Here is a 26,633-nt window from a genome sequence, read left to right as displayed (position 1 = left end):
CTGGACACAACTGAGCACAGAGCATGATGCACATTTAGGTGATAAAGCTACTTTTAAAGCACAAGTTGATTATTATAAAAGTTAGAATAGTTTTTATTTGTGGGGAGAGGCGGGAGTTGAGATTGGGAGAGGGTATACTGAAAGGACACCCTAGTTGTCCGGCAAAGCGTCATTTCTTGATTTGAGGAATATTCTCATTATAAAAGTAATTAAGCCATATATTTGAGTGATTTTCTTTATTTGTGTTTTGTAATGAAAAGATATTTTAAAACAAACAGCCATTTCTAATATTAAACTATATTGTTATAGGCATAACTGTAAGGTCCAGCCAAAACTCTTAAAAAATCAGGGTGAAATGTTATAAAGTTCTATTTATTGCTGGCTTTACCTACATGGTGACATACCCAATTCCCCATTTAAGCTAAATCTTTTGTTCTATGTAAAGAGGTAATTATTGGTAATATATCTAGAAAAGCAGTTAAAGGACACTCTTATCATTCTAATTCAATCTTAAGCTAATCTAATTATAACAGTGACCTCATAAAAATCAGTTGGCAATTTTGATTTTTACCATTTGAAATAATTAAGCCTTTAAATTCTGTTCCATTAAGCTTTTAAAAAAATCAATAGATGTCACTCGGGAATCTGTAAAGTACCTGTATAAATTCTCTGAGGTCAGTGAAAAACGAATGTCAGTCTCATAATTTAAACCAAACATACAATGTGTTCTTTTAAAATTAAATTAACCTGTGTCTTTGCAAAATGCCTAAATGGCTAAGGTGACCAACTTCCTGAACTGTGACTCAGATGGGCGCCTGCAAGAAAACTGATATCCAAGGCTCATGAAATACCAAGACTTTAGGTCTCTCTTGTTCTCAGTTCATGTTTCCTTAATTTAAAAAAATGATCAGTGTTTTCGATAAGTAATAATACTCGGCACTGAGGGAAACATACTTCTATAACCAAGAGAAATATGTTTGCATGGACCCAATCTTGAACACAATTACATGGACACAATCTTGTGCTGGTTTCTTTTAACATATGTCTCTGATTTTTTTTCATTCAACAATAAAAAAAAAAAAAGATCAGTCACACAGTTCAGACACCTTTGAATATTTTAATACACATTAAAGGGCTACAGAATAACTTAAACATTGTAAGGAAAATGAAAAATTCATTGTAGGAAAAATGTCTTGTAAATAAATGCAGGTAGTATAATGCAGAAGTCCATTTGAAAGTTAACACATTTATTAGAAAAGGGCTAAATGTTTTGGGTTTTTTTTTGAACTGATTCCTTACATAGTCCAAAAAGCATATCTGCAGAATTAAGGTCCAAACCAAATAAACCAAATGCATGGATTAACATTATCTAGCCTGTCACAAACTCGACAACTGATGTCATCAGCAGTGTTACTAGGACAGTTGTGACACACTTGGGGGAAATGTGTAGAAACAGAATCAACTGTCCAAGAAACAGCGATGACTTCCAAATAAATCAGAGAAGTGACTTGGAGGGGAAGATAAAAGAGGTCTTTAACTGACTCAAAGTATCATAGTATTACCTCTGAAAGTTTACCTATTGTTTCTAGGATAGTTTGAAAGGCGACTCTCACAAGTGTGTCCAAACTCGCCACTTGTGTTTAATGTACTACAGTATTTCTTTTGCTTAACACTCCAAGTTCGACGCCTGGGTTGAGAAGATTCCCTGGAGAAGGAAATGGCAACCCATTCCAGTATTCTTGCCTGGAGAATTCCATGGACAGAGGAGCCTGGTGAGCTACAGTCCATAGGGTCACAAAGAGTGGGATACGACTGAGCAACTAATGCACACACACACAATATGGGTTTAATGCGGGCTGGTCACTGGACTGAGATTTGGCAGGTGTTTTTTTTTTTTTGGCTGAGTCACACAGCATGCAGATTCTTAGTTCCCAGACCCTAGGAATGGAACCTATGCCTCCCGCATTGGAAGCACGAAGTCTTAACCACTGGACCACCAGAGAAGTCCCTGAGACTTGGCCTAGAGTCTATGTATTGTCGGAAAGAGGCTAAAGGTGGTAACCTCCTAAACAGGCAAAGGTGTAGTGTTTGGAGTCAAGCAAATACGTGTTTAGACATCAGTTGTGCTGCTTATGCCTATGGGCATTGGACAAGTTACATAAAAATTTCCCTGGGCCTCAGTTTCCTCATCTGTAAATGGTGATAACACCATGGACTGTCACCATTATTAATCAGGATAATAAGTATTAGCACTCAATTAGGTTTTTAGTAAAAGAAAGAGAAAACCAACCATATACTATGTAAGGTAGGAAAACTAGGAATATGTTTAATTCTTCAAGAATATAGCTGGGGGGTATGTGATAGAATGGATTGAGAAACTGGGCTGGACATATATAGACTATTGATACTATGTATAAAATAGATAACTACTGAGAATCTACTGGATAGCACAGGGAAATCTACTCAATGCTCTGTGGCAACCCAAATGGGAAGAGAATACAAAAAAAATTTAAAAAGAGGGAATATATGTATTTGTATAGCTGATGTACTTTGCTGTACAGTAGAAACTAGCATGATATTGTAAAGCAACTACACTACAATAAAAATATTAATAAAAAAGAATATAGCCAGGAAGGGAACCTGACTATGGGGAAATCAGATGCTATTTTTTAACTTCTATATTCTTATTTTCATTCTCATCAAAAGTCACTTTAAAAGAATCTTGCACTTTCATTGACAGGTAATTTTTGAATGACTTCAAATATAAATAAATTTTCAGCAGTAAGTTCAAGGGTAAATGAAGGTTGACTGATGCTGAAATGAACTGTGAAAGTCTTAGTCGGTCAGTCATGTCCCCATTTTTGCAACCCCATGTACTTTAGCCCACCAGGCTCCTCTGTCCATAGGATTCTCCAGGCAAGAATACTGGAGTGGGTTGCCATTCCCTTCTCCAGGGAATCTTCCTGACCCAGGGACTGAACCCAGGTTTAGCTGTGTTGTGGGCAAGTTCTTTACCTTCTGAGCCACCAGGGAAGCCTAATGGTGAGATAAAAAAGGACTTTAAAAAGCCTGTAACATCAGAAGGAGAAAGAAGCAAGTAACACAAGTCAAGAGAAATGAATTGATGAGAAAAAGGAGTGAGCCAGCATCCTTAACAGGACTTTGCTCCTGACCATCTGTCCTTCTTCAACTCAAGACCCTCCCCAAACTGCCAGCATATTGAAAAACCTCTACACACCCCCACCAGTCAGTTTCTCTGTTTTTCATACTATTTCCTTTCCTCCTTCTTCCTGTCCTGCCTTCCCTCTTCAGCCATCCCTCTGTGCATTCTTTCATGACCTCTTCCTGATGCCACTTCAGTTCAGTTGCCCAGTCATGTCCAACTCTTTGCAACCCCATGGACTGCAGCATACCATGCTTCCCTATCCATCATCAACTCTCGGAGCTTGCTCGAACTCATGTCCATCGAGTCAGTGATGCCATCCAACCATTTCATCCTCTGTCGTCCCCTTCTCCTCCTGTCTTCAATCTTTCCCAGCATCAGGGTCTTTTCCAATGAGTCAGTTCTTCGCATCAGGTGGCCAAAGTATTGGAGTTTCAGCTTCAGCATCAGTCTGTCCAATGAATATTCAGGACTGATTTCCTTTAGGATGGACTGGTTGGATCTCCTTGCAGTCCAAGGGACTCTCAAGAGTCTTCTCCAACACCACAGTTCAAAAGCATCAATTCTTTGGCTCTCAGCTTTCTTTATAGTCCAGCTCTCACATCCATACATGGAGGCCACCTAAGAAGATCCTACTCTCAACAAGTCCCAGTTCAGTGCCACTGTTTCAGCAGGACTTTCCTGACCCATGTGTTTGAGTTGCCCCTGCCCACATGCCATGTCTTCCCATGATACCTACAACTAAGCTATACTGCCCGCCTGGGCCTGGAGTCATCTCTCCTAGTGGTCCAGCGGTTAAGACTCTGTGCTTCCAATGCCAGAAGCACCAGTCTGATTCCCAGTCAGGGAACTAAGATCCAAGATGCCCCCATGCCTTATTCTTGTACTCCTTCCAGTTCTGCACTGTAACTTGGCATAAAAAGGAGAGCAGGAAGGCAGTGCTGGCCCCAACTTCATGTCATTTTCCCCTTTTCCTCTTGCTTGCCCCGCTGAACCACAAGGGGCTTGATGAGTCTTGTGTGGATACCCCTGCTTGCATCCCCAAGCTTGTTTACACCCCGCCAAAACGTCTACCTCTTGTCTACTCTTAAAACTGAACTCTTGGGAAAGATGAACTAGGGGAAAGGGGACCATGAAGGTCCAGGAAGTGAGCTTAGAATAATTTGGGCAGCAGATTCCAGGATTCTGGTACTTAGCATGTGGTCAGGCTCCAGCTGGACATGTCTCCTTAACCCAAAGAACTGCTTTTCCCATGCAGAAGGGCACAGACTTGGCTGGTCAATGAGGGCACTGAGGCTCTCTGACAGTAAACACACTAATTCTTCAGTGTCTAACATTTAACGCAGGGCTTGACATCTAAAAATTATTCCCAAATACTTATAGAATGGAGAAGCATTATTTTAAAAAAGCACAGATTTTTAATTTAAGGTGCTAAATAATCAAAAGGTAGTAGAAGATGTGGTTAGAAGCACAGAAAGGTAAAGACATTGTGGAAAAGTTTCAAACATTTCAGAAATGACAGAATTGGAGATTCTTGTAGCAAGACATAGGGAGAAAGGTCACATTTAGATTTATTTAAGATCCACAGAAAATACAGCCCAAATATGAGCTAGAGAAAGATATTTTAGAAACACAACATTGTAAAGCAATTGTTGTTTTTTATTGTTTAGTCACTAAGTCACGTCTGACTATTTGCGACCCCATGGGCTGTAGCCTGCCAGGTTCCTCTGTCCGTGGGATTTCCCAGGCAAGGATACTGGAGTGGGTTGCCATTTCCTCCTCCAGGGGATCTTCCTGACCCAGGGATCAGACCCATATCTCCTGAATTGGCAGGCGGATTCTCTACCACTGAACCACCAGGGAAGCCCTAAAGTAATTATATTCCACTAATGAATAAATAAATAAAGATTGACTATTTGTTTTGAGTTGGATAATGGCTTCAAAACAGAGACAGACAAAAATAAACTGAAGATAGAAGAATAACAAGAAAGGAGTGAGATTCAGTGAAATTGCCCATCAAAAAGAGACCTCAGTCCCACCAGCTATAGTGGTCTGAGAAGCCAGCCACGACAAAGGTTTTTCTAGGATGGATAGAATGTTTTGTAGTGTGATTACTACCAAGAAATCTTGATAAAACTTAGAGAAGAAACAAAGTAGGAAAAGATGTGGAGAAATCTGTTTACTGAAGGTATCACAACCATACTCTGCTCACTACAATATGTACCAAATCCCATCAGCCTAGTTTCACATTTTTTGTAAACTAGAGAATGATGGAGAGTTTATACGGATCACCTAACATCCAACAACCTTCAACAACCTTAAGAACTGCAATATAGATGCTTCATTAAATCTAAGACCAGGCACAGAGTGTGGAGTTCATGATGCTATCCTAAGTCTCTTTGATGCAGTAGAGTTTTCCCTTTATGGTATAAAACCATTGTCCCCTTGGGACCGAGAGCTCCAAAATGTTCTATAGGAAGACATTTCTGTTAATTCGTAGTCCAAAAGAGTGAATTTAATGTGCCTTACAGAACAAAGCTAACTCTGGGGCCTCGAAAACAGCCAAACCACATCATAGAGGGTAAGAAGATACCTTCCATTCTCATGAAGGTATGCCCATCTTTAGAACCAAGTTCAAAGCAAACATCTTTTGAAGTCTTACTGAACACGACTGAACACTGAGGTTTATTACAATGTTTTTGCATGTGTTTGCATTTTGTGAAAACAGCTAGATCAGAAGCAGTGGAGCCAAAAAGATTTCCTGCCAGGTCTGGGAATCTAAAAGCCAGAAATGTCAAGAGAAAAAATAATTCTTATAACATGTGTAGCCTAATTTTACACACTTTCAATGTTCATTGAGATAAACACTTGAAATCCTGGATACACTTTGACAATGAACTTCAGAGCCAAATATTTAGCCCGTCTCCAAACCATGGCAATATTGCAGGTTAGAAGTTAAATGTAACTCATCTTAGAGTCACTGCCAGTCAGTTAAATGTATCACTTTATTTAATAGTAAAACCAAGTCATGAAAAAGCAGCCTCTATATTTTTAAAGATCACAAGTCTTCTAGGTTACAGTTCTCTTGACTCCTGTAGAATGCTCTTTGAAGCTCAGAGATGACACAAATCAAATTAATCCAGGCACCTGCCATGCAGAGTTTTGCCTTAGAATATTTGAGGACTCTTTGAACACTCATCTGGCAGAACACCTTACTCAGGGCTGACTGCCATGAACAACCAAGCAGACTGTGCCTCAGCCAAGGAGGCCAGTGGAAGCACATGCTGGCCACTTTTGTAAATAAGAAAGAGCTTTGACGGCAAGTGACTTAAAACAAGGGGCTTCCCTGGTACCTCAATGGTAAAGAATCTGCCTGCAATGTAGGAGACCCAGGTTTGATCCCTGGGGTGGAAAGATTCCCTGGAGTAGGAAATGGCAACCCACTCTAGTATTCTGGCCTGGAAAATGCCATGGACAGAAGAGCCTGGAGGGCTACAGTCCATGAGGTCACAAAGAATCAGACACACACACACAGACCAAGCATATATATCTCTGTACTCAGTCCTCACAATATTCTTGTGAAACACTTATCTCTATTTTACAGATAAAGAAACATACTGAGAAAATTCAAAAATAGAGCTGAACCTCAAATCCCATGTTCTTGAAGCCTATGCTCTTTCTAGAACACAGTAAATGAAATCAACCACTGCTTTAGTCAAATTAAATGCTTAAACTGTGACAGATGTTGCTGTAAGCACCTACCTGGACTTCTAACTCAGTTTTCTGTCCATTAAGTTAGGCTGATTATTTTCAACTTCTTGGGTTTGCTAGTCCAGGGCCAGCCCAATAGATTATTTACACTAAATATCGTATATGTATGGGCTTCCCCTGTGGCTTAGCAGGTAAAGAATCTGCCTGCAATGAGGGAGACCTGGGTTTGTAAATTTTATATGTATATTATATTGTATATGTATATGTCTATATAGAATTTTTAAAATCATGCTTTATTCTTTTTTTTTTTTCTTGCATTTTGATTTTACCTTGTCACCATGGTCTTCTGAAACATCTACCATATCAAGATTAAAGTCTTCCCCCCCAAAAAAGTCTTCCCAACTTCACGTTTCTCTAGACATTGGCTCTGCTCAAATCTGCCTTCTGCTTTAAAAATTAGTCATATATGTTACTCAGGCCATTTTTCTCATCATGCAATATAAACAGGCATTGTTTGCTCTAACGTCCTCTGTATTTGTACTCAGACCATTCCTCTTGGTTTGGAAGGGTCCTTCCCAAGTTTCAGGCCCTTTCCCTCCTGCCTTTTCCATGAAACTTTTCTTGAGCGCTCCAGCATTTATGCTCAACTGTCTTTTTTAATTTAAAGTGCTTATACCAGGTTTACACTTCTTTTGCTTTTCTCATAGCATCTAATATTCAAGTAAATAAACAGGCAAATCTTTACTGGATGAGTAACTGTGAAAAGTTGTTTCTAACTTGAAAAGTTCAGAACCTGTTATAGAGGACAAAAAGTGAACTGGAATGCAGACTTTTCTCACTATGTGGACTTCTGACACTATGAGCTTCGATGACAACAGAATGAAAACAATCGCTGAGCACAAATAAATCATAGCATCCCATCTTCAGACACTAAGGGCTGCTCACAAAAACCACAGTGAACCCAGTTTACAAAGCCGTACTTGAGTGGCGCGGGCAGGATGGTCTGGTAGTTGTAGTGCTGCTGCTGCTGGCTGAGGATCTGCAGCTGCAGGAAGAGCTGCTGCTGCTGGAGCAGCCGGGCGTAGTTGGAGTCCATGTGCGGCTCACTCCTCTCCCCCTTCTGATCTGGCGGGATGTACTGGTGGTACTTCAGCTTCTTCACCCGGGGCTTGGGGTCTTTGCACTTTTTGCTGCGGTGTTTGTCATTTGGATTCTTGGGATGGCTTTGCTTCACCAGTGCTGGCCCAGGCTTCGCTGAGGATGTAGTGCTTGGGGGGAGGACAGGTGCTGTGGACCGTGGCGGGGGCTGATCTGCAGTAGGAGTTTTCAAGAATTCAGGAACTGCTGGGGACACTGGAGTAAACTGGGCTGGAGTGTTTGTAGTCACAGGAGATGGCGATTCACTAACTTTTGGCTCACTTGGGGACTCGGCTGACCCCTGCGACTCCTGGCTGGCTGGCTGGTCCGGAGACAAAGCATCACTGCTGTCTTCGTCAAATGAGAAATTGCCCTGAGTTTGGAGATAGTCCTCTTTCCCAACGCCTATAATTGCTTCCTTAACACTGGAGTCTACAGGAAGGATGTTTTTCTCTACCAGCTCCATAGGACCAGGTCTTTGAGCAATCTTTTCATTCAGAATCATCAAATCATTCATATTCTAAAGCTCTGGCATTCTTCTTGGAAATGAAAATAGTTAAAGCTAAAATAATTGGGTTTTATTTTATCATTACTATACAGAATGACAATAGTGACTGCTCTGCCAGTCTTACTGAGAATAGTCACAGGAAAAGTAAGTAGAGGTTCTATAGGATCTACTGAGTTTAGAACCACTTTCCACATTTGAGCAAGTCATGGCCATTTGTTAATGAAGCCTACCTACCAAATATAATCTAGTACTTAAATAGATGAGACTATAAGAACAGTACAATAAAATAGCCTAAGCACAATTTGCATCACCGATTCAATGGACATGAACTTGGGCAAATGCCGGGAGACGGTGAGGGACAGGGAGGCCTGCCATGCTGCACTCCATGGGGTCACAGAGTCGGACATGACTTAGTGACTGAACAACAGTTTGCATGTTCTGCATGATCTCTGTTTAGAGTAAAAAGAAGCGCAGTTCTGAAAGGCCTCCAGGTTCCCACACAGACAGCAAGCCGCCACAATCCCTTATCACACTCCCTGCCTGAATTTGGCATAAAGTTAGCAGACTTGAAAAGCTCAATTAAAGATAAATAGTTCTTAACAATGCTGCTACACTCCCTGAATTCACAGAACTAACGTAAATACGTTCATATATTACTTGTTTCAGGAGAGGATATTCCGACATGACAGCCCCGGAACATCAACTGCTGACTAAGGGTTGTGGTTTACATTCAACTTCGTAAGAGAGTCATTCTTGGTACTGTCCTGACTCTGGGCTAGCCTGGGAATCTGCTACTCTAACACAAAGGTTAGGGTTATCAGAAATCCCCAAGCCAAAAGGAGAAAACCAAACCAATCCACACGGGGGGCGGAAAAAGGAGTCAGTTTTGTCGTTTACATGAAATGCTTGTCTTCGTGACTTTCCTTACTACCATCACAATATGCTAAGCTCATCATTTTGTGATCTCTGCAAAGAGACAAAAAGCCCCTGAAGGATGAGGGCTGAGCCTCATCACAGAGGTGTCCCCAGTGCTATCAGAGGGCTCGGCATCTAGCAGGCACCCTGTAAATATTTGCTGGACAGCAAGGAGATCAAACCAATCAGTCCTAAAGGAAATCAACACTGAATATTCATTGGAAGGACTGATGCTGAAGCTCAAGCTCAAGCTCCAATAGTTTGGCTACCTTACATGAAGAGCCAACTCATTGGAAAAAGACTCGGATGCTGGGAAAGATTGAGAGCAGGAAGAGAAGGGGGTGACAGAGGATGAGATGATTGGACGGCATCACCTATTCAGTGGACATGAACTTGGGCAAACTCCAGGAGATGGTGAGGGACAGGGAGGCTTGGCATGCTGCAGTCCATGGGGTCACAAGCAGTCAGACACAACTTGACAGAACAACAACAGATACTTGCTGACTGACTGAACTGACTACTTCAACCCAAAAACCCACAACAATCGGGAACAAGTTCAGTAACTACCCACTTTAGCACTTGATATATAAATGACCTCAGTTCATCCTGCCTGCATAAGTGTATACAGTTGGTTCTATGAGTAAAAATACCAAGTTCAGAGAGACTGTATTACTTGCCCAGTATATATCTCAGAGGGGCCTCCCTTATGGATCATTTGTAAAAAATCCATCTGCAATGCAGGAGACAAGCGTTCGATCCCTGGGTTGAGAGGAAGAAATGGCAACCCATTCCAGTATTCTTGCCTGGGAAATCCCATGTTCAGAAACACCTTGGGCTACAGTCCATCGGGTCACAAAGAGTCGGACATGACTGAGTGACTAAGCACACATATCTCAGAGCTAAAACTCCTAACGCAAGTTGTGACCTTGGGTCTCGAGAACTTCAGAGTCCATGTTCTACCCACTGTACATTGTCTTGACTTTCAGAACAGATATGAAATTTGGTGTGGTCTAAATTTAAATTTTGGAAAAGCTCTGCACAGACTCAGCATAATATTCAAGGCGGGCAAAGTTTTTATTTTTAACCTAGCAAATTTGTGAAGGTGAGTTGGTAAGGAGCAGCCTGCCCTACTGCCTCCACAGCTCAACAGTAGACATTGTGGAGAGATACAGAAGTTACAGAACTTTCCTATTGATGACATAGGGCTTAATCTTCATTTTTAAAGGTGTTTTAAAAGACCTTGGTGGATTCATGTTGATATATAGCAAAACCAATACAATATTGTAAAGTTAAAAAATAAAAAAAAAAGAATAAAAGAACTTGGTTATAAGAAAACTTCAAAAATAGATAATAATGAAAAATGTTGCTACTTGTTGCACAGCAAGACTAAAAATGTCATCAAGTTCACTTCCCCTTTAAAAATCACATTTTGACTATGAAATGGAAGTGCACTGATAAGAGGCCTATTTTTATGTTATGGTGGAGGAGTTGTTTCAATTTGTGAAGCGTATACTTGGTATGCATCTGATCACCCTATGTGTGTAAATCATCTAATAAGCCTCTGTCAACTGTGTTTAACTAAATAAGAGTTCTCTTTCATCAGTATATGGAAGACATAGCCATATGTAAAGACTCCAAATTTTCAGAGAAACAAGCAGTTCTGTTCAAAATCATATCCATCAACACCATTTGAGTTACTTAAGATTTTGAGGAGGATATTTATTTATAGACAGAATGTTTGGAGTGTTGTGGTATGCAGATTCACTCCTGAACTAGTGCTGTTTAGATGAACAGTTTAGATGAATTCCTTAATATCCTTCCAGTTAACATATCAGTTTAGTTCAGTCCAGTTCAGTCGCTCAGTCATGTCCGACTCTTTGCGACCCCATGAATCACAGCACACCAGGCCTCCCTGTCCATCATCATCTCCCGGAGTTCACTCAAACTGACGTCCATCGAGTCAGCGATGCCATCCAGCCATCTCATCCTCTGTCGTCCCCTTCTCCTCCTGCCCCCAATTGCTCCCAGCATCAGAGTCTTTTCCAATGAGTCCACTCTTCACATAAGGTGGCCAAAGTACTGGAGTTTCAGCTTCAGCATCATTCCTGCCAAAGAACACCCAGGGCTGATCTCCTTCAGAATGGACTGGTTGGATCTTCTCGCAGTCCAAGGGACTCTCAAGAGTCTTCTCCAACACCACAGTTCAAAAGCATCAATTCTTCGGCGCTCAGCTTTCTTCACAGTCCAACTCTCATATCCATACATGACCACAGGAAAAACCATAGCCTTGACTAGACGGACCTTTGTTGGCAAAGTAATGTCTCTGCTTTTGAATATGCTATCTAGGTTGGTCATAACTTTCCTTCCAAGGAGTAAGCGACTTTTAATTTCATGGCTGCAGTCACCATCTGAAGTGATTTTTGAGCCCAGAAATATAAAGTCTGACACTGTTTCCACTGTTTCCCCATCTATTTGCCATGAAGTGATGGCACCAGATGCCATGATCTTAGGTTTCTGAATGTTGAGCTTTAAGCCAACTTTTTCACTCTCCTCTTTCACTTTCATCAAGAGGCTTTTTAGTTCCTCTTCAATTTCTGCCATAACGGTGGTGTCATCTGCATATCTGAGGTTATTGATATTTCTCCTGGCAATCTTGATTCCAGCTTGTGCTTCTTCCAGCCCAGTGTTTCTCATGATGTACTTTGCATAGAAGTTAAATAAGCAGGGTGACAATATACACCCTTGATGTACTCCTTTTCGTATTTGGAACCAGTCTGTTGTTCCATGTCCAATTCTAATGTTGCTTCCTGACCTGCATATAGGTTTCTCAAGAGGCAGGTCAGGTGGTCTGGTATTCCCATCTCTTTCAGAATTTTCCACAGTTTATTGTGATCCACACAGTCAAAGGCTTTGGCATAGTCAATAAAGCAGAAATAGATGCTTTTCTGGGACTCTCTTGCTTTTTCTATGATCCAGTGGATGTTGGCAATTTGATCTCTGGTTCCTCTGCCTTTTCTAAAAACAGCTTGAACGTCTGAAAGTTCACGGTTCACATACTGCTGAAGCCTGGCTTGGAGAATTTTGAGCATTACTTTACGAGCATGTGAGATGAGTGCAATTGTGTGGTAGTTTGAGCATTCTTGGGCATTGCCTTTCTTTGGGATTGGAATGAAAACTGACCTTTTCCAGTCCTGTGGCCACTGCTGAGTTTTCCAAATTTGCTGGCATCTTGAGTGCAGCACTTTCACAGCATCATCTTTCAGGATTTGAAATAGCTCAACTGGAATGCCATCACCTCCACTAGCTTTGCTCATAGCGATGCTTTCTAATGCCCACTTGACTTCACATTCCTCGATATCTGGCTCTAGGTGAGTGATCACACCATCGTGAATTATCTGAGTCGTGAAGATCTTTTTGTACAGTTCTTCTGTGTATTCTTGTCACCTCTTCTTAATATCTTCTGCTTCTGTTAGGTCCATACCATTTCTGTCCTTTATCGAGCCCATCTTTGCATGAAATATTCCCTTGGTATCTCAGTGAACTTAAAACAACAGACGCACACACACCCTCCAAATACAAGGTACTTAGCTAAGATGCTATTTACATTTTCCAACATTTAAGAAATTCTTGGGACTTTCCTGGCAATCCAGTAGTTAAGACTCATGGTTCCACTGCATGTGGTGGGGGTTCAATTCCTGGTCAAGGAATGAAGATTCCACATGCCACATGGCACGCCAATATAAAGCAAAAAAATCTTTTCCATTAAACAGAGATAACTTCTCTTTATCCTTCAAGACTCAATTTAGAATCAAAAGTGTCCTCTCACAGCATCCCTCACCTCCGCATTGCACACTTGGCTGAATGCCTAGAAGTGCTTATCAAATATTTGGGGAATATTGCTGTAAATATTTATATGAATATATCCATGATTTATGAATGATCCTGAATGAATTAGTGTCAATTCTAATTTTTTAAAAAGAAAACTAAGAGTATATTTTCTACATTTATCATGAATAGCAGCCAGAAATTTAGAATTGCACTTTTCAAAATAGAAAAGTTGGTCCTAAATGAATTAATTCTGAATAAGTGGTCTATATCATCTGAGTACTTATATCTCTTTCAGGCAACAAATGTGGGAAAAAATAAAGTTTCCCAGCTTGCCTTCCTTCAGTCAAACACACACTCTGGTCAGCGTACTGTACTTGATGCTGAGACTTCAGATGGTGTGATGGAAAATACAGGGCTGCTGGTAGCTCTGTACTGTTTACACTGGGAATGGTCTCTCTTAGTTTTAAGCCACAGATGCTCTTGTGTGTGGACTGACTTCTTACAGTACCAAGGATATGACTGCCACCTGGGTCCCCAGGTGGCTTGGGCAATGGTGGGAGGTTGGACATGCAGAGAAAGGCAGCCATCTACTAGAATGAAAAAGGTAAGCTATGGAGCCATCTGGACCTGTGTCAAAGCCACCCTACTGCTCTGTAGCTTCATAATCTTAAAAGATAGCTGAGTCTCCTGATAGCAGTTTCTACGGCTGTGAAACGAGTGTGGACAAGGGATGTCACCTGCCATTTCAGTCAGTGAAGGATTTCATAAAGCCATCAGTCACGGCAGCTGTCCCTGACGGTGTGTGCTGCAAGGAATTCAGGATGGAGAACACAGGATACTGGCCTTAGATAGTTAAGATGCATATCAAAGGAATGCTTTCAGTAACCCCAGACTCTTGCATCTTCCAGTACATAGAAAAGCACTAACCTCATTAACTTGAGATGCTGACTTTTTGTGATTAGCAGCAATCTTTTGATGTTTGACTGCATGGGTTTTCTTGTTTTGTATTTTCGGCAAAAATTCCTACATATCCTGCCTCTTAGTCCCTCAGAGCTCTCTGAGAGGCTGCCATCTCAGGCTACAGTCCTCAAAAAGACCACAAAATGAAACCTAATTCTCAACTTTCAGGTTGTGTATTTTTTTCTGTTGACACTGGCATAACAATGCCTATTGCATATGATGATGATTTCACAAAATACTATGTGTGAAGAATAGAGCACTTATTGCTGTTATTGTGGTTTAGTCACTAAGTCGTGTCCAATTCTTGGTGACCCCAGGACTAGAGCCCATCAGGCTCCTCTGTCCATGGGATTTCCCAGGCAAAAATACTGGAGTAGGCTGCCATTTTTTTTTCCATGACATTCTTTAATATGTAAAGGTAATGCTCTTTATGCCACTGGCTTATTATTCTTTTACTCTTATTACTGACACTGCCAATTCTTTTGTCAACAATCCATATGGAGTTACAGAAGATTTAACATTTTCAATGTCAGAAAGGTTCAACAGCAGACCTCACTCATCTGAGATACAACTTTTCCTTGACAGTGAAATCATGACAGTTCTTCCAGTGTTGCACTCAGGCTGTATTTTGAAGCCAGTGACTCTGACTGATCCTGTTATTTTCTAGAAATATCCCTTACACATGCCTGCTGAGAAATATTTACTGGAAGTTGAAAGGAAGACATTCGAAATAATGCGAGTATTTTAAATGACATAGCACACATTGTTTCATCAGAATAAACAAATAAAAAAATACATTCCAGTTGTCCTGCACAATTTCATTTTCATAGTTCAGGAATTTTCTACAAGCTTAAATATTTCCAAGAGATTTTGAACACACAAAAATAGATTAAGTACTATTTGTTAATTAAAGTTTCAGTAACCATTAAAAAGCATCTTAATGTGCCGATCCCATGGTGAGCCAAATGACACATGTAGTACAGTTGCCCTGAGAAATCTGATCTGCCTTGGTTTTCGTGTAAAAGCAGACATTTTACACAATATATACTACTTCTGTGACTGGTAGACTATGACATTCATATCTCCTTAATTTGGAAAGTGCTCAGCACACAGTCTGTTGTGTTTATTATCTCTGTGACCTTAGGTAAAGTTATCATATGAAGAAGGTCTTTTGTTTACTTATAATGTGGTTGTTCTCTAAGATACATGCACTTAGATTTTTATGAGGGTTAGAGAATGGTACCTGACACTTAGTAAGCATTCAGGAAAAAAAAAAAAAAAAAAAAACTCCCTTTTGGATAATGTGGGGAGATTCCTTAGAAATGTGCAAGGGAATTGTGCAGTGGTTCAGTGCTCAGGTTTTGGAGAAACACCTAGATTTGAATTGTATATATTCTTTGCGACTGTGGGTAAGTTATTTAACCTCTTGGAGCTTAGAATACAGAAAAACTCAGCATGATGCCTAACACATACAAGCACTTATTAAGAGGCAGAAGGACATTATCTGTTTTAGAGGTGTGTTTTAAGATCAAAAGTATGCATTGTACATAGTTGATGCTCAATAAATTTCTGTTGAAATTATGTTTTTTAAAGTTTCAAAAGAAGAATTTCAATGGTCAAGCCTATCAGAGTTGCCTTTGCATTTCTGTATCCCAAAAGTTCTCCATACAACTAGTACAGTTTCAGTTAACTAGACATTAATTCACTGTGACCAGGAAAGACTTAGGTATTCTCTCCCAAGCTCTAGGTTTATTCAAGGTAATTTGGGTGGGTGGGTTAAGTTTACTTAACGTCTTTGGCTTCAAGGTTCCGATCTTCACCTGCTGTTTAACATTCCTTTCCAGATTCTTAAAAGCCCCGTTTACATCGAAAAGGAATTTTATGCCTTAATACAAAGTAATCATGAAAGAACAGACATGTCAACTTCACTCCCTCCCAGTAGCAGGTTTTGGCTTCTTTTCCCCACTTTGAACTAAGATAGCAATTTAACATAGCTTTAGAGAAAAAAAATGTAAAAGCAACACTTTCAGGATATACTTTTCCATTTCTAGGGTCAACAGTATGTGTTATTAGTTTACAGTATGATTTTTCCAGTAGTCATGTATGGATGTGAGAGTTGGACCATAAATAAAGTTTAGAGAGCTGAAGAACTGATGCTTTCGAACTGTGGTGTTGGAGAAGACTCTTGAGAGTCCGTTGGACAGCAAGAAAATCAAACCAGTCAATCCTAAAGAAATTCAACCCCAAATACTTACTGGAAGGACTGATGCTGAAGCTGAAACTCTAATACTTGGGCCACTTGATGAGAAGAACTGACTCATTTGAAAAGACCCTGATGCTGGGAAAGATTGAGGGCAGGAGAAGAAAGGGACAACAGAGGATGAGATGGCTGGATGATATTAACAACTCAGTGGACATGAGTTTGAGCAAACCCTGGGAGATAGTGAAGGATGGGGAAGACTGGCGTGCTGCAGTTCATAGGGTCACAGAGTCAGACATGACTTAATGATTTATTAGTTTGTTTTTTTCCATAGCATAATAAGCTCCATGTAGTTCTATATTTTTTAATAATTTTAACCAAGTTACTCCTGGTATTTTTTTGGAAGTAATATTTTTAAGTTACCATATGCACAGAATTACTTGAAAGAACTTGGTAACCACATGCTAGACATCAACCACAGACATGAGAACTTGCTAAGAATGTGGGAGGCTCATTCTCAGAGCTCCCTGCTCCTGACTATAGCACAGCTTGACCCCTCCAGCAGTCACAGAAAAGCTTGGCACCACTGGCAGTGACTCTGTTCCTTGCCAGGAATAGAACACCAAGAAATGTCACGGAGGGGCCACGCATGACAGATCAAATTTACTAATCAAATTTTAAAGGAAGGTCGTATCAAATGTACCTGAAGTTCCTAGCTTCCTAACTTCTTTGTGCTTTTATTTTGCAGAGATAGAAAGATATACTATGTCAACTGGTAAAACAAATCATCAAACATGACTTCTGTAGCACAAACATCAAGTTTGATTCTCTCCTGAAATCTTATCTAACTGTTCAACCTATGGAAGACGCTCCTATTTTTAAACTGACATTATGTATACAGTCTGCATCATAAAATTTACTTAACAGTTTTCAACTTGGTGTACAGATAATCTTCCTAAGAGACCAGAATGTCCTTAGAGCTGAAACCATTTCACTTCACACCTTTCTTCTATGAAGATTTATGCAATGAGTGTGGTGAAAGAGAACATATTAATAACTTAATAAACAAATCAGTTGATTAACAAAACAGGGTATGTGCTCTAATAGGACACTAAATTATATATTCAGTGTTCACAGGTACATCTATATGATCCAAGGGTGTACATTTTCTGTAAAATAGTGATCATTTGATCTAAAAGAACATGTTTTCCGTATTCTAGTGTTATGACCTAAAACATACTGTCATTTCCTTTTAGGCATTCCTTGAAGAACAAAATAAGGTACAGCAGTACAGAACTTTATAAGATACCATCTATCATTTTCTAACAACAACAAATCAATATTCTTGGTGGACTGGCAAGGAATTGGATCCACACTATTTAAAAAAAAAAAAGAAAACTACCTAAAAACTTATGGAGAGTATCTTGATATTAAAAACACTCACAATTCAGGAGCTAGCTAAAAAGAAATGCTGGCCTAATCATACCACAGCGTGTTAAAATTAAGAAACATTTCCCCTTTAACCAGTCAGTCTCATATCCATAGGCTATGACAGCTCACTGAAATTTTGTGTAAGAATGGGAGAAAATTCCTCCACTAAATTTGGAATATCCTAATCACACATTGGGCTTTCCAGGTGGCACAGTGGTAAAGAATCTGCCTGCCAATGCAGGAAACACAGGAGAAGCAGGTTCGATCTCTGAGTCAGGAAGATTCCCTGGAGGAAGAAATGACAACCGACTCCAATATTCTTGCCTGGAAAATTCCATGAACAGAGGAGCCTGGCGAGCTACAATGTATGGAGTTGCAAAGAATCAGACAGGACTGAACACTGATCAATCACACATTATATACGCCTCTGTGGATTCTTTATGAAGATATAAGTTTCTGGGATGCAGGCTCAGGAATACCAGCTGTGCACCCACAATAGGCTTGCCATTGATATCCCTAAGAAGTGACCTATCAGTCTCTACAGCATCATTCTCTGTATTTCTAACTGGAATCTTAATATCAGTGATGTGCTGGTAAAAGCTCAACAACCAGTTCTCCAGGGGAAAAGTTAAGGCTCTAATATTATGCAGCATTTGCTGATTTCTGTAACTTAAATATTCCCAGTGGGCTGATTTCAAGCTATCAATGTGATGTTGGGCTTCCCAGGCAGTGCAGTGATAAAGAATTCACCTATCAATGCAGGAGATGCAGGTTCGACCCCTGGGTCAGGAAGATCCCCTAGAGAAGGAAATAGCAACCCACTCTAGTATTCTTGCTTGGAAAATTTCATGGACAGAAGAGCCTGGCGGGGTTCAGTCCATGGGGTCACACATGCACGCAATGTGATGTCACCATACAGAGTTGGGAAGGATGGCATCACCAGCTCCTAGGAGCCACTGTGCCAACTCTAGCACAGCATGCGAAATGTTACATCTGACAGTCTGGTCAAAAGAAGACAACAGCCTAGACGATAGATGTCTTTCCAGGGAAACTGTTAAAAAAGTTTCAAGGAGCTGTTCATTCATAGAATTCTAAAGGGAGGGAACTGAATTTAATGAGACATCAACACAATCTGTGGGAAGCAAAAGGCACTGAATTTTGATCACTCTAAGGAAGAGCTCCCTAACAAGGAACAGTTTGTTCTTCATCTCGGGGTCTTAGTTTTCTTTAACCTGGAGAAGTTGAGGAAAATCTGGAAGATCTGAAAGTAGATTTTGAGAATGGAATCGCTGCTCAGCTTCTCTATATAATTTGAGCCTGTGATGCTGTAACTGCAGTTAAACTTGAACATAATGAACCTGGTGATTTGATATTGTGGGATATATCTGAATTTATACGAGAAAGTTCCAGAAATTGCAATATGATTACCTTTTTAAAATAACAATAAATATTTTATATTTAAAAATGTTCAACCATTGTAAATTTTGCTAATAATTTCAGGAAGCCATGTCATAATAAAATAACTCATACATTCCTTCTAACCCCTGTAGCTATCTACTCAAGCTTGGAGATGTTGTTTGTTTCCTTTAGTGTAGCCAAATATTTCTCAATTTCACATTTTTTTTCCTAACAACTATTGTTAAATCTTTATATCAAACAAATCCTAACCTACCATTTAGGAGACTACTTGTAATTCAATCTCCTAACCCTTGAACAAATGTGAAGTGCGAGACTTTTAACTTTCTGTTGAGACTCTGTAAACAATCACTTCACAAAACCTACCTTTTTCTATTAAGGCTCACCAAGGACTAAGTCCTTTAGCCTTTGTGATGTTTTCAAGCACAGCAGTAAGCTGGTCCACTTGGTTCTTAAAGTGATCTAAAAATAATAATCCTTTTCTGAACCTTGTTGCTGTCCTGGCAGTCAACTCTAATCCCTCCATCCAATATTAGGACATGGTTCTACTTGAAACGCCATGTAATTGAAATTACAAGCTCTGTGTTCTTCCTGGAACTAAGCCAGAATGCTTGAAATCAGCTAACAGCATGCATATATTGAGCTAGGACCTGTCAGGTTACAATATGGGATAAATTATGGTCATTGTTTCAGTTTACCCTAGGGTCCACTAGCATTAAACACAACACGAATTTCCTAAAACACTGAGGTTTCCAATATGAGAGTTCCTTTCCAAATTCTTCTGTCTTCTCCAATGATAATGCTTTGTTTTCCTAATCTTTTATGCATGGTGCTTTCCAGCTAGTACATGCTCAAACAATTTTAGAAGAACAAAATATAATATAGAATCCGTAGGCTTTAGAATAAAAGAGAATGTCTCTTGAATCCAGTTCTAACACGTACTAACTATGCAACTATGGATAAATGAACCTTTTAGAGTTTCTATTTCTTAATCTTGAAAATGGGGGATAATTAGTCCTGCTTAGCTGAGATACTATGAAAATAGAGGCAGTGTCTGTAAAGCCCCTGTGTTAGTAGCTGAGTCGTGTCTGACTCTTTGTGACCCCGTGGACTGTAGCCCATCAGGCTCCTCTGTCCATGAGACTTTCTAGGCAAGAATATTGGAGTGGGTTGCCATTTCCTTCTCCAGGGGATCTTTCCAACTCAGGGAACATCTCTGAGATCTCCAGCTCTGCAGGCATATTCTTGACCATCTGAGCCACAAAGGAAGAGCACAGAGCCCTTAGACCACTGTCAGAATGGAGTGACACTGAATTAGTGAGCCATGATGATGATGAGGATGAGTAACTGATTCTAAAAGATGATTTCCCTGGACATGCTGACTCTCCGGGGCAGTGGACCAAAGCAAATCAGTCTACTGTATTCATAAAGACCAGAATTTTCAGTTTGTGGATCATACAAAGCTTCAGTTTTTTACTGCGGTAAAATAAACATAACACTTATGATCTTGACCATTTTAAAGTGTATAAGTCAAGGAAATTAAGTACATTCACAATGTTGCACAACCATCAGCACTATGTAATTACAGAAAATGTTCATCTCTCCAAAAGAAAACCCCACACTACTAGACAATGACTTCCCTTTCTCCCCTCCCTTCAGCCCTTGGCAATCCCTAATCTACTTTCTGTCTCTATGAATTTGCCTACATGATCTTTTGTGTCTGGCTTCTTCCACTTAGCATAGTATCTTCAGTGTTCTTCCACATAGCATGCATCAGAAATTTACTGTTTATGGCTGAATAATATTCAGTACAAAATTCTATTGTACAACTACATTTTGTTTGTCCATTCATTAGTCGATGGGCATTGGGTTATTTTTACCTTTTGGCTATTGTGAATAGTGTTACCACAAACAGTCATAATAAGTTTTTCTCTGAGTATCCATTTTTAATTATTTGGGGTATATACCTAGAAGTGGAATTGTTGGGCCATATAGTAATTATACATTTCACAGCTTTAATTTTATGCCCTAAAAAATTGAAAATTAGGAATTTTTAAAGTTAAATATAAATGTATCACATGACCCATCAATTCCACTCTTAGGAATCTCCTATGAGAAATGAAAATATGTATTTACAGAAAGATTTGCACGTGAGTCTTCATAGCAGCATTGTTCATATTAGTTCAATATTGGAAACAACTAAAATGTCTATAAATTCATGAATTAATAAAATGTGGTATATCTGGCAATGAAATATCACTAATTATCAATAAAAGAGTGGATTACTTATCATATTACAACATGGATGAACCTCAAAAACATTATGTGTAAGAGACCAAACATAAAAGACTACATGCTATATAATTGCATTTGTATTAAAAGTTCTGAACAGGCAAATCTATAGAGGTAGAAAATAGATTGGTGGTTGCCTGGGACTAGGAATAGGAATAGAGATTAACTGTAAATAATGCATGAAGAATCTTATCAGGGTGATGGTAATGTCTTAAAACTGGATTATGATGGTGGTTGTACAGCTCATCATATTTGCCAAAAATGATTGAATTATATACTTGAAATAGGTGGATTTTATGATAGATAAATTATATCTTAGTAAACTAAAAACAATCACATAGAGGAAAAGGCAAGTTAAAGAGCTTGCTAGTCCTCTTTGTCATTCATTGCTACTCTAGGGTCATATATTCATCACCCTATTCAAAGATTACAAAGACTCCTAATTGGTGCCCTTGCCATTTCCTTTTATGGGTTGTTTTTTTTTTCTTGCTTGCCATTTCTATAATTGTTCTCCATTCAAATTTAACCCTATCAAGTAGCCACCAGGTTATTCCTTCAAATATTTCAAAATTAACTGAACATGCCCAGAAGTGACTAGTGACCTGTATTGCCCTCAACCTAGCATGCAGGAGCCACAGTCTACCATGACGTCCACAACTCAATACCAAATCATTCACTACAACACAGTAGGTTTCTATGGCCCTTGCAATAATACCACTTATTCTAAACTCCACAACTTTCTTACACATCTCTTTCTTGTCTGGTAATAATGATAGAAATTCTATTTTCTAGTATTTTATTATTGGTAAAAAATATCTTGTTGATAATCATAGAATTCATATTGTGGAAATCTCTGAACTCATATCAAACACAGTTAAAATTATTTGGTTGCTGATTTTGCAAGCCATACTGCCACCTATATGCTAAAATTCTAAAGGACATTCAGAACAAGCCTAAAGAAATTCTAATTCTGTGATTTGGGGCAACTTACCCTCTCTAGGTTTCTTTTCAAATTTTTAAGCTGGGGGTGACAATAGCACTTACTTCCAGGGTTGTTGGAATAATGTAAGAGTGTTTTATAAGCTGAAATGCATACATGAATGTTAGTTATTGCTATTTGAAACCCAACCACAGAGATGTGTAAAGACAAAGTTGGCCTTGTTACAGTCTCCTTTACTGACTGTGTGAAAACACATCAAAAGTTGACTATTTATTTGACATTTGCACATCATAGCTGAGCAAAGACTGAAAAACCACAGATAAAATGAGTATGTTATGCTTGAATTTCCAGTATACAAAAGATGATTTATTAAGTTTCTTTGCTTTCCTTTTATGTCAACAGCTGTATGAAAAAAACCCACTTGCCTAAGAAATAAAAAACATCAGTCTTCACTTGTCTAGCAGAAAACCAGTCAACAGTAGAATGAGGAGGTTTTCCTACATGTTAAAGAGGTGATGTTGAATGGAAGTTCATGAACTAATTTCATTCTGTAGAATCCGCCTTCCAGGACAAAATTTCAATAATTAAGCAGCTTCATAAAAAGAGAGATTAGTAGAAATTTGACATTTTTCAAACTTGGATTATGAGTAATAAGGCTAAAATTTAATGTTTTTTTTAAAAGTGACAGTGATAAGATTGGCATGCTTCAGTCAAGTATAAAACATCTCCTCATGAAATTTTGAACTATTTTTATTTATTAATGACATATTGCACTTATGGGATTTTATTTCTTCTCTCTCTCAAGTTGAAGAGTAATTCAAAGATGCAGTCAAATATTTAATTAAATCTATATGGACTGAAAGACTAAATCGATATTCTTGTAAGTGATTTAAAGAATGAGAAATTATAACTGTGGCCTCATATCTAATTTTATCAGTCTTGAAAAAAGTTTAATATCTTTTTGCTTAATATAACTGAATGTGTTTGTGTTTGTTACTTGAGCAAATCAAACATGATTTTCTAGACCCTGTGCTCAGTCATGTCCAACTCTTTGTGGCTCCTGGACTACAGCCCATCAGGCTCCTTTGCCTGTGGGATTTTCCACTCAAGAGTAATGGAGCAGGGTCCCGTTTCCTACTCCAGGGGATCTTCCTGACCAGGAGATCGAACCAGCATCTCTAGTGTCTTCTGCATTGGCAGGCAGATTCTTTACCACTACTGCCACCTAGGAAGCCCTTTAGGGCCTTGTGTTAGTTGCTCAGTCATATCCGACTCTTTGTGACCCGATGGACTGTAGCCCGCCAGGTTCATCTGTCCATGGAACTCTCCAGGCAACAATAACGGAGTAAGTTGTCATTCCCTTCTCCAGGGGATCTTTCAGACCTAGAGATCAAACCTGGGTCTCCTTCACTGCATGCAGATTCATAACCATCTGAGCCCCCAGGACCTTAAAGGCATTCAAAACCTCTTATAAATTTCCTTGTAAGAAAAACAGCTTTTATAATTTTTTCAATCCTTGAGCTCTGGAAGTGTTTAAGAAAAAGGACAAAGCATTCACACGATGCAAAAGAGACAGAGAGCTACATGTTAAAGTTAATGCTCTATAAGAATATAGAGTAAATACAAATTTCTGAATAATCTGAATAGTAATTTTCAAAGCTCATTTATAGCAGGGCAATTATTTTTGAAACAAATCTTAAACCTAAATCTTAAGTATGAGAGAGATTAACACTGGAGTCACTCTAGTTGAAGGGGACCAGAGCCCAGAATGGGTCTCCCTACAGCACAATACATGCTCTTCAGCTTCCAAAAACAGGTGGAAAAGTGACTAAATGAATTCTAGGAGTGTCACAGAGTGTTCAGTCTTAGGTTGTTCAAATTGCTTTAACAAAATATCACAGGTTGGATGGCTTCTACATAACAGAAATTTATTTCTTACAGTTTTGGAGGCTGGTAAGTCCAAGATCAAGGTGCCTGCAGAGTCTTTTTTAGAAAGGCACTAATCCCATTCAAGAGGACTCCATCCTCATGACCTAATTACCTCCCAAAGGCCCCACCTCAAAATAGCATCACATTGGGGTTTAGAGGAATAGGTTTCAACACATGAATTTTGAGGGGACACAAACATTTGGTCTACAGCAGGTTGCAATCACATTTCCACCATTAGTTATGTTTTTGTTTACCTTTAGTATGGGGCTTTCCTAGTGGCTTAGATGGTAAAGAATCTGCCCACAATGCAGGACACCTGAGTTCAATCCCTGGGTTGGGAAGATACTCTGAAAAAGACAATGGCAATCTACTCTAGTATTCTTGTCTGGAGAATCCCATAGACAGAGAAGCCTGATGGGTTACAGTCCATGGGATCACAAAGAGTCGAACATGACTGAGTGACTAACACTCAAATCAACTCAACTCAACCTTCAGTAAGACTTAAAAAATGAAGATAAACTTACCTCACAGAGTAGCTGAAAGAAAGTGAAAGTGTTGGTTTGCTCAGTTGTGTCCAACTCTTTGGATCTCATGGACTATAGCCCACCAGGGTCCTCTTGTCCATAGAATTCTCCAGGCAAGAATACTGGAGTGGGTGGCCATTCCCTTCTCCGAGGGATATTCTCCACCCAGGGATAGAACTTGGGTCTCCTGAATTGCAGGCAGACTCTTCACCATCTGAACCAAGTTAGTGTTGGTTAAGGTACAGCACTTCACATGGTTGTTAACAAGTCCATGTGCCTGACACACAGTTAGGCCAAACAAACTGAAACATCTGAGTTTGGAGCAGAGAATGGTTTACTGCCAGGCCACACAATGAGACAGGCGGCTCATGCTCTGAAAGGCCCTCATTCCCTGAAGGGTTTCAGCAAAGCATTTTTTAAAAGACAGGTGAGAGAGGGGGAGGGTCAAAGGGTATGCAATCAGCTTGTGCACAATGCTCTGACAGTCAGGTAGATTCATTCCAATCCCAAAGAAAGGCAATGCCAAAGAATGTTCAAACTACCGCTCATTTGCTCTCATCTCCCAGGCTAGCCAAGTACTGCTCAAAATTCTTCAAGCAAGCCAGGTTTCAACAATACATCAACCATGAGCTTCCAGATGTTCAAGCTGAATTTAGAAAAGCCAGAAGAATCAGAGATCAAATTGCCAATATCTGCTGGATCACTGAAAAAGCAAGAGAGTTCCAGAAAAACATCTACTTCTGCTTTACAGACTATGCCAAAACTTTGACTGCATGGATCACAACAAACTATGGAAAATTCTTAAAGAAGTGGGAATACCAGACCACCTTACCTGCCTGCTGAGAAATCTGTATGCAGGTCAAGACACAACAGTCTGGTACTGTTGGAACAACAGACTAGTTCCAAATTGTAAAGGAGCACATCAAGGCTGTATATTGTTACCCTGCTTATTTAAATTAAATGCAGAGTATATCATGAGAAATGCTGGGCTGGATGAAGCACAAGCTGGAATCAAGACTTCTGGGAGAAATATCAATAACCTCAGATACGCAGATGACACCACCCTTATGGCAGAAAGTGAAGAGGAACTAAAGAGTCTCTTGATGAAAGTGAAAGATGAGCGTGAAAAAGTTGACTTAAAACTCAACTTAAGAAAAACTAAGATTGTGGTATCTGGTCCCATCACTTCATGGCAAACAGATGGGGAAACAGTGGAAACAGTGACAGATCTTATATTTGGGGGTTCCCAAATCCCTGCAGATGGTGACTGCAGCCATGAAATTAAAAGACGCTTGCTCCTTGGAAGAAAAGCTATGACCAATCTAGACAGCATATTAAAAACCAGAGACATTCCTTTGCCAACAAAGGTCAGTCTAGTCAAGGCTATGGTTTTTCCAGTAGTCATGTATGGATGTGAGAGTTGGACCATAAAGAAAGTTGAGTGCCGAAGAATTTATGCTTTTGAACTGTGATGTTGGAGAAGACTCTTAAGAATCTCTTGGACTTCAAAGAGATTCAACCAGTCAGTCCTAAAGGAAGCCAGTCCTGAATATTCATTGGAAGGACTGATGCTGAAGCTGAAGCTCCAATACTTTGGCTACCTGATGCCAAGAACTGATTCATTAGAAAAGCCCCTAATGCCTGGAAAGATTGAAGGCAGGAGAAGGGGACAACAGAGG

The 26,633-nt window shown here is 39.6% G+C and overlaps 2 protein-coding genes across 3 annotated transcripts in view; both read right to left on the bottom strand.

Moving 5' to 3' along the window:
* The window catches only part of C14H8orf34 (chromosome 14 C8orf34 homolog), a 364,940-nt gene that overhangs the window by 42,005 nt on the left and 296,302 nt on the right, over positions 1 to 26,633 (bottom strand). The window lies entirely within an intron of this gene.
* LOC133260802 (myocardin-related transcription factor B-like) lies at positions 7,198 to 8,528 on the bottom strand. Its single transcript, XM_061439538.1, has one exon. It carries the CDS (start codon positions 8,526 to 8,528, stop codon positions 7,782 to 7,784), a length of 747 nt encoding a protein of 248 aa, XP_061295522.1. The 3' UTR covers positions 7,198 to 7,781.

This window comes from Bos javanicus, chromosome 14 (assembly GCF_032452875.1).
Source record: "Bos javanicus breed banteng chromosome 14, ARS-OSU_banteng_1.0, whole genome shotgun sequence".
Classification (NCBI taxonomy): domain Eukaryota; kingdom Metazoa; phylum Chordata; class Mammalia; order Artiodactyla; family Bovidae; genus Bos; species Bos javanicus.
Note: the sequence above shows the minus strand (reverse complement) of the source record. Positions and strands in the feature narration are given on the sequence as shown.

Bases quoted from the DNA above. Each gene is read 5' to 3' on its own strand.
- LOC133260802 (XM_061439538.1), bottom strand. From the start codon at position 8,528: ATGAATGATTTGATGATTCTGAATGAAAAGATTGCTCAAAGACCTGGT.